General features: G+C 33.1%; 1 protein-coding gene across 1 annotated transcript; it reads left to right on the top strand.

Moving 5' to 3' along the window:
* The first annotated feature begins 3,460 nt into the window (after positions 1 to 3,460).
* Positions 3,461 to 5,114, top strand: LOC7475168 (dof zinc finger protein 1). Its single transcript, XM_002321946.4, has 2 exons — positions 3,461 to 3,621; positions 4,154 to 5,114. Exons 1-2 carry the CDS (start codon positions 3,595 to 3,597, stop codon positions 4,892 to 4,894), a joined length of 768 nt encoding a protein of 255 aa, XP_002321982.1. The 5' UTR covers positions 3,461 to 3,594; the 3' UTR covers positions 4,895 to 5,114.
* The last annotated feature ends 3,236 nt before the right edge of the window (positions 5,115 to 8,350 follow it).

Here is an 8,350-nt window from a genome sequence, read left to right as displayed (position 1 = left end):
ACGTGTGATGCAGCAGAGAGCAGGCAATTCCTGGCCCTACAAATTTCCCATCACTTGACGTGGTTGATTAAAAACAACACCATCATTTTTTCCATAAATCATCCACCAAGATCAAGCGGTCGCTGCAGATTCTCCTTTTCTGATTGTGATGGGCCCCACTTACGTGACGTCACAGACACGTTTCGATATTCAAGGGGGGAGTGGGGTCCACCTCTTGATATGTAACTTTTCGCGCCACGTAAATATTCTATCTGGCGCGAAGCTCTAGTTGGCTTGAAGTTCTAGCCGCCGCCGCCACTCCGTAGGAATATATTTTTCTTATTACCATCAAATATACATCAGTATATGTTAAGATTTTTTTTTAAAAAAGGCTTAAATTAGAGGGTTATTTTTGAAGCCCATGAAAATGGATTAAGTTAATAAATTTCTATTTATATATAACAAGATAATTGGATAAACAACGTACAGAGGCTTGAAGACGTTACATGGTAACTTGATTAGTTTGTTTTTATGTTCAAAAAAATGTTTTTGAGAATTTTTATTTTTAAAAATTTTTTTTATATAATTTTTTTATGTACTAATATCAAAAATAAAATTTTTAAAATAAACAAATATTATTTTGATTGTATTTCCAAATAAAAAATACTTTAAAAAACAATTACTACGTACTACAATTCCAAATACTATCTTAATCATGTTTGATTAGCTAGTATATCAAGATATAAGGAAATATATATAAAAAAATTAAAATGTATTTGATAAAAAAACCAGAAATGGTGATAGAGACATAAAATAAATTTGTTTTTTTATCCTTATTATCTTTGTGTCTCATATCTCGAGATAGTAACCAAATATTATATTAAAATTATACAAAATTTTTATTCAAATTTTAGTGATTTTTTAAATTAAAGATCCAAATCACTTGATAAAAATATCCAAGCATATCCAATTAGGCATAGCAACTAAAGCATTGTCATGGATATGGATAATTAATTTAAAGGTATTATCAAATTGATAAGATAAAGAATTATGGTACATTACACATGTACAGAAATTTGACTTCTATTAATGACAAATGAACATAATTTTCAGTTAATTAGTTAAGTTACAAAATGAAAAAAATAATTTTTACAATAAAAATATTAGTAAAAAAATAATTAAGGATTATTTTAGGGTTTTTTTTTTTCTTTTAATGGAAATTTCCCTCTTCCAGCTATGTATACTTCATTTTTTTTCTCCTGTTTTGATGTCCTCTAATCAATCTGTGCGCACCACACACTCTCCCAGACCAAAAATAATTAAGAATTGATCAAAATAATTTCTCACAACCTGGTTCTCAAATTAAATTCTTTTGACCAGCCGAGGCAAAAAATCTATAAACTCAGCTTGTGGGTGCGTGCGAGTAGGGTTCAGACTCAGCTCATCCATCACATTTAGCGATCGATAGCTGGCTAGCTTCTTCTTCTTCTTTGGGCTAGGGAAAGAAACTTGATAGACTTGAAAAGGGAAGTACTACCTCCTCGGTGCAATTTTTCATAGGTTTTGTGGTACTTAAAAGGTAAGTTTCAACAATTGTCTGGACCCTCTCAAGACTCCCAAGTCTTTAGAGTCATTCTGAAGCATCTTATATAATGAATATATATATATATATCTAGGGCTTATATAGCCTCCTGTTAAATTTCCTCGACAGAAAAGAGTAAAAAAAAATAATAAAGACAAATTAGAATTGGAAATGCTATTCTTTTACCTAGCCTGGATCATCGGGGTGAATCTGGATTAACCCTAATTAAGTCAGCATCGTTTTCTTTGACCCGAACAGGTTTTGTTTAAATTTTATATTCAAAATAAAACAAAATTGGGATATGGTTCACGGGATGTAAAGGAGTTTTATCCAAAAACAAAAATGTCCAATTACACTTGCTGCCACTTGCCAATTCCTTTTTGTAATTTGAAGGCATGGGGGAAACCGACGTCCCTCCTGAACCATGTCTTTGACACAAGAAAATCCAGGGACTAGAGAACAAGAACAATAAAGAAAGGAAAAGGGCAGCAGAATCACTTGTTACTTCCCCGACTCTCTTGTCAGAAACCATAAAGAATAAGCATTGACTAATTCATAAACATGTCTGCAAGATAAAATATACACACACACACAATATATTATTAGGGTTGGTTCAAGTGGCAGATGGGTGATTTTACTCAGCCAAAAAGCACCAAATCCGAGTTTTTTTTTTTTTATAATAATATCTTATTCTATCTTTGATAATCTATTTGAGCTGCATTTAAAATATTTGTAGAAAAAAATGGCTAACAAAATCATTGGAAAATATTTATTAAAATACTTTTTTTCCCTCTCAAATCGAATACACTTTGGCTCTATTTCCTTAATTCACTTCGTATTATATTTATTCAAGTTTTGCAGCAGAGCCAACAGCTATGTTTGGCCAGGTCCATTGTTAAAACCGACTTCATATTAATTAACCAAACTTAAAAGAATGTTTGTTTCTTGGTCAAACCAGCTTTAAAATTTTATTTTTTTATAAAAAAATATTAAATTGATATTTTCAAAAAAATATTTTTCTTATAATTTTAATGTGCTAATGTAAAAAATAAAAAAAATATTATTTTTATATATTTTTAACTGAAAAACACTCTACACAACATTATCAAACACCACTACTAATCCTTCTTTGAAAAGAAAAATATGTACATACCACCAAAGTTATTAAACTTAATCTCGATCCATAACCTAGCACAAGGTCTAAGTCATAGTCGATTAAACCAAGTCAATCATAACAAAATAATGTTGTTTTTTTTAAGAAAATTAAAAGTATGTCATTTTATTTTATTTTAAAAGTCAAACTAGATTTTAAGCAAGTTATAGATTGATTCGCTAAGTCACTCGGGTTTAACCATATTAATTAACTCCCACCTGATTTTTTTAAAACCAGTCGTAAGCCAGACCCCAAATCGACCTTCTAGGCTAAACCAAATTTAATAACAATGCATATAACTATTTGGGTTTAACTAAATTAACTTCCACAATTTTTCTCTTTTTTTTTAAATCTGATCACAGATCAGGTTTAATAACAATGCATGTATCCTCTTCCAAGATTTTTGTTTAGACCATAAAATCAACAAGATCTATGTTCAGATCATAAAATCAACATTACACATGCGTATGGAGAATATTAAAAAGATAAGAATGCTTCTTTATTTTTGATGTAGTCCTGTTTATTTTTGCGTTCAAAAATGCTTTTAAAAAAATTAATTGTTTTTCTTTACTTTAAAATAATGTTTTTTAGTATTTTTAAATTGTTTTAATACGGTGATATCAAAAATAAATTTTAAAAAATAAATAATATATTAATTCAATATATTTATATAAAAAAACAATTTAAAAAACAAAATTTCACAATTTCAAACGGGCTGACAATAGTAAAGAACTACTAGCCAACACAAAAAGCCACAACAAATACCCTCACAAGTGTTCCTTCTTTTTGCTTTTAAGACCACTTTGCAAGAAAGTTAAAGAGCAGTTGATTTTTTATTGAGCAAAAGACTGCCTAGCTTTTTTCTCTCTCTCTTTAATCCATGGATACTTCTACTCAGTGGCCACAGGTAAAGGCACCGATTTTTATTTTTTCTCTACACATAATCATGCTGTTCTTTTCCTTTCGCCCCCCTTTCTGGGTTGGGATTTAATTTGAAGGCTATTTAGAATATAATTTATCTTTTGTCTTGTTGGTATATGTGTTTTTTTCTTGATTACTACTTGCTAGTATATATAAAGTCTCACCTTTTCTCTATGAGATGATGCTGTTCACCCCCCACTAGTGTTTGAATTTAGTGTTCTTTCTCTCATTTGTTCTTGAAAGTTGAAAGTGATGCCCTTCTTTTTATCTCCACCTGATAAAGCACCTAGAAAAGTTGTTATACTTAGTATTTTTTTTTTCTTCCAGTTGCATGTAATCCTCATGGTGTAAAGAAGTCTCCTTTGGTTTTTCTGAGTCATCATGTTTGTTTCCTTTGAACTCTCCTTTTCTCCATCTTTATCTACCAAATTTGGAGTGAGAGTTCTGAGAGGACTTGTTTTGTGTTGTGTCAATCCTGAAATTATGGCCTTTTCGTGTCTGTGTTTTTTCACTCTCAGGGGATTGGTGTTGTTAAACCAGTGGAAGGGCCTGATATGTTAGAGAGAAGGGCAAGGCCGCAAAAGGAACAAGCTTTGAATTGTCCAAGGTGCACTTCGACCAATACAAAATTTTGTTACTACAACAACTATAGTCTGTCTCAGCCAAGATACTTTTGCAAGACTTGTAGAAGGTACTGGACTGAAGGTGGGTCTTTAAGAAATGTTCCTGTTGGTGGTGGTTCGAGAAAGAACAAGAGATCATCAAGTAATCCATCATCATCAGCTGCGGCAGCATCTGAAAAGAAGTTTCCTCTTGATCTGACCCAGCCAAATTTCCATCAGTCAGCTACTGATCAAAACCCTAAGATCCATCAAGGCCCAGATCTAAACCTAGCTTACCCTCCATCTCATATCTCAGCTATGGAGCTTCTCAAGAGTTCTGGAATGAATCCAAGGGGATTTAGTGCTTTCATGTCAATTCCCGCAGCGTCTGATTCAAACAACATGTTTTCAACTGGGTTTCCTTTGCAAGAATTCAAGCCATCAACCCAGAACTTTTCTTTAGAAGGGTTTGAAAGTGGGTATAGTAACATTCAAGCTGTGCATGAGACTGGTAGTAGTGCAAGGCTTTTGTTTCCTATCGAGGACTTGAAGCAGCAGGTTCCAAGTAATTCTGAATTTGAGCGCATTAATGCTAGAGGGCAAGGAGATGGTGCTCCTGGCTATTGGAATGGAATGTTAGGTGGTGAATCATGGTAAAATTCACATAGAGAATTATGGATATGATCACAAGATGTTAATTTAGCCTTGTGTTTTATCTTAATTTAGTTTTCCTTTCCCTTCACTTCACTTGGCGATCGAGTGACTTGTTTTATGTTAAATCAAAACTAGCTAGCTAGCTAACAGATAGGGTTACATGGGTTAATTTTCTCTCTTGCTTTCATTAATTTCTAGCTTGATTTTTCCACCCTTTTCTTTACTTTCATCTTGTTTCGTCTTCTTCCTTCACTCATTTTTACGCAACATGGATGATTGTTTGAAGCTTATTGTAGTTCTAGCTAGCTTCATGATAGAACAAGAAGTCTATAGGCTTCACTGTAAATTGAGAACAAAGACAGCATGTACTTACCTAGCCCCCTCCTTTGGCTTCACACCAAGGGTTCCTTCTTGTTACCAACCTAGCTTAGGTTTGGACATATATGTTAATTGTTTTTTTAAATTGGTTTTTGTTTGAAAATATATTAAGATAATATATATTTTTTATTTATTACAAATAAAAACGATATAAGAAACGCAAAAAATAAAATCGGCCATTCTTCCGAACATTCCCGGAGAGTGTAGCATGCACAGTGATGATGATGATCAAAACTTGACTTAGTTTTGTTTATATATTAAATTAAGCACTGGGATTAATTTTTGGGATGATTATTGGTGATTGATTGTGTACGGACTATTTTCTTTCTTGGGGTAGAAGCGAGTTGGCGTGATGGCTGTCAATCCTTCACAGCACCTTTTTACGTTTCTCCCTTCTCTTTTTCTTGCTTTTTTGCTTGCCAACAGGTCCCCAAGTGTCGGGTCTTATCAGCACCATTTTGGTCTTTGAGATTCTTCCACCCATTAAAGCAATCTTCATGAAGCAAAGTAGGACCTGAAGGAGAATAATTAACCTCCAGATCATGACTAGGTATGACCCATTAGCCATTTCTCAACATGGTGTGCCACAATTTCTCCCTATAGGAGATCTAATTCAATGCATACTTTCTTCAGATCACACCTCTCACCTGCTTTTCTAAACAGCAGTTCAATTCTTCATCCATTTCTTTTAATGAATTGAGCCCGTTTGTCTACGCGCTTTCTTTTACGTTTTAAACTGCGGTTTGGTTGAAAAGCAGCCAAAATAATACTTTTATTAATTAATTCTAAAAGCGCCGTTTGAAAAGCACAAAAGCACGTAGACAAACACACTAAACCTCTTCAGTAATACGTACAACCTAATTCTAATACCTACTTGATCTTTATACCTGAAACTTTGTCATGTCTTGGATATGTTTCCTATTTTAGCTTCTCAATTCTGAATTCCTTGCTCCACATTTTGCTCCAATTCCATGGATGATAATTGCTTGCCCACATTTTTTTTTTCCTTCGTGTATTTCAATACAGTCTAGCTTGAAGTAGTATTCTGCCTCACTCGTTGGTTCCCGCAAACATTCTCCTCGGGAACTCTGCTAAGGAATAATTTTCTCCACTAAACAAAGCAAAAGATCTCTCTCTCTGTCTATATATATATATATATAGACCATGCATCACCATCCTTCAATATATTTACAAGAGAAACTTAGGTATGTACATCTTGCATAGATTATCCATTGGCTACTGCATTATCATATGCAATATGAGTCCACCTTAAAGGCGTGAATGGAGGCGGTGGGGTGGTCCTTTCTTACTGATTAATTATGTCTCTAACTTGTTATTTTTTAAGTACTTATTTTTTTACCCTCTTGTTCTTCTAAATTCGTCAATGAAATTGACAGATGTTTTCATGTTTCCCTTTCTAGTGTCGGTGGCAATTAGAGAGCATAATTTTAACTCCTTGTGGAGGTGGCTAATTGCCTTGTGCCCGGAATCATTGGGTGAATTTAGGAATTGTGTACGTAAATACTGGTGCTCATTGATTGGTAAATCCCTTGTTAATTTAGAGGCAAGATTTTCACTGGTAGATTTTGAGACTTACGATGGGAGAATAATAAGAATTTAACTAAAAAATATCTATTTGAGAATTTGAAATTTGAGATAAATTTAACTTAGGTGAGATCCAATTAATAATGAGTTTGATAATGTACTTAGCCTGTGCTTGAAAATTCTTTTCAAGGTGTATTAGAGTGGAATCAAAATATTTTTTTTCTTATATCAAAGCCATCTAAAAAAACAATTGATGTATTTTCATTCCAAATATTTTATTTTTCACAAAAAAAGAAGAAAATTGTACCACATTGCACGCACTAAATATAGGGATTTTTTTTATATATATAGAGTTCTCTGTCACATTTAGGTTTCTAAATATTTTTAAAAATTATCAATTAAGTTTTTCCACTCATATTGCCCGGTGGATTCTATCCAAATTGTACCATTTTAAGTAAAAAAGCTGTAAGGAATTCAGAAAACAAAACTTCTTGGAGGACTCAATTTAGATTCTTGGTTATAATCTGGAGGGTAATATAAAGTTTGCTCGAAAACTTATTTAAATGTTGGACTACATAATAATTGTCTTATTATCCATCATTCTCTCTACAAGCCTATAACTTGTTGGTTAATTGATTTATTTTTCTGAACCACGGCCATAACTTAGTTAATTATTTCAGCTACAAACCTCTGCCCTAAATAAATGTAGCTCCAAAAACCATCAAATGCATGTCACATTCAATCGCACCGACTCCTTGCAAACAAGGAAATTGCTTATATATATATAACTACAGTTCTCTCCATGTTGGATCCGTATGCTGATGACCAGCCTCTCGTCAGGGTGTGTTGCCTATAAAAGTTTCTATTCTGGTGCAAGAAGGTAGCTATAAATGCAGCCCACAACATCGAGCTAAGTAGCTAAGTATTTATGAAGAAGATGGAAGGTTATTAATACGGTGAAAGTAATGTCTGCAGAAGCCAATGATGTCGCCATCATTAGGTCACTCATTGTAACATTATTCAGAACTGCTGAATTGGAGGACAATGGACACCTGAAAGCTACCTAGCCCTCGATCAAAACAGACAGTGACAGAGTTAATACTCATTGATTAGTTTTGAATTAGACTTTAAGTAGCCTATTAGCTTAGTTCGTCGCCTGCATGTTCAAATCCTGCACGAGACACATTTTTGGATTTGCTCGAATTACTGGTTGTGTGGGCCAATCCGTATATCGTCAAGTTGTTTTAGGTCTATTGTGTTTTTTCAATGAAAGGATGTTGATTTAGATATTTGAAAACCGTATTAGTTTTGGATAAAAAGAAATTAACAAGTGGGTCTCAACTTAGAATACATATTATTTACCAAATGCATTATACATTATTTTGTCGGTTTAGAATTGTGGTGGGTAGGAATAGAACTAAAAATTTAAAGATGTTTACCTTGAAAGTGTATAAAAAAGCTCGAGAAATTTATTTGATTTTGGATTGATTTTGAGTTTTGAAACGATTATTTTGGTTTATTTAAGGTCATTGATAA

This window comes from Populus trichocarpa, chromosome 15 (genome assembly GCF_000002775.5).
Source record: "Populus trichocarpa isolate Nisqually-1 chromosome 15, P.trichocarpa_v4.1, whole genome shotgun sequence".
Taxonomy (NCBI): Eukaryota; Viridiplantae; Streptophyta; class Magnoliopsida; order Malpighiales; family Salicaceae; genus Populus; species Populus trichocarpa.
This window is presented reverse-complemented; position numbering and strand designations above follow the sequence as displayed.

What these genes read in the sequence shown, in the direction of transcription:
- LOC7475168 (XM_002321946.4), top strand. Translation starts at nt 3,595, where the DNA reads ATGGATACTTCTACTCAGTGGCCACAG. An exon ending in CTTCTACTCAGTGGCCACAG is followed by an intron (nt 3,622 to 4,153) that starts GTAAAGGCACCG and finishes TTTCACTCTCAG; the next exon opens with GGGATTGGTGTTGTTAAACC.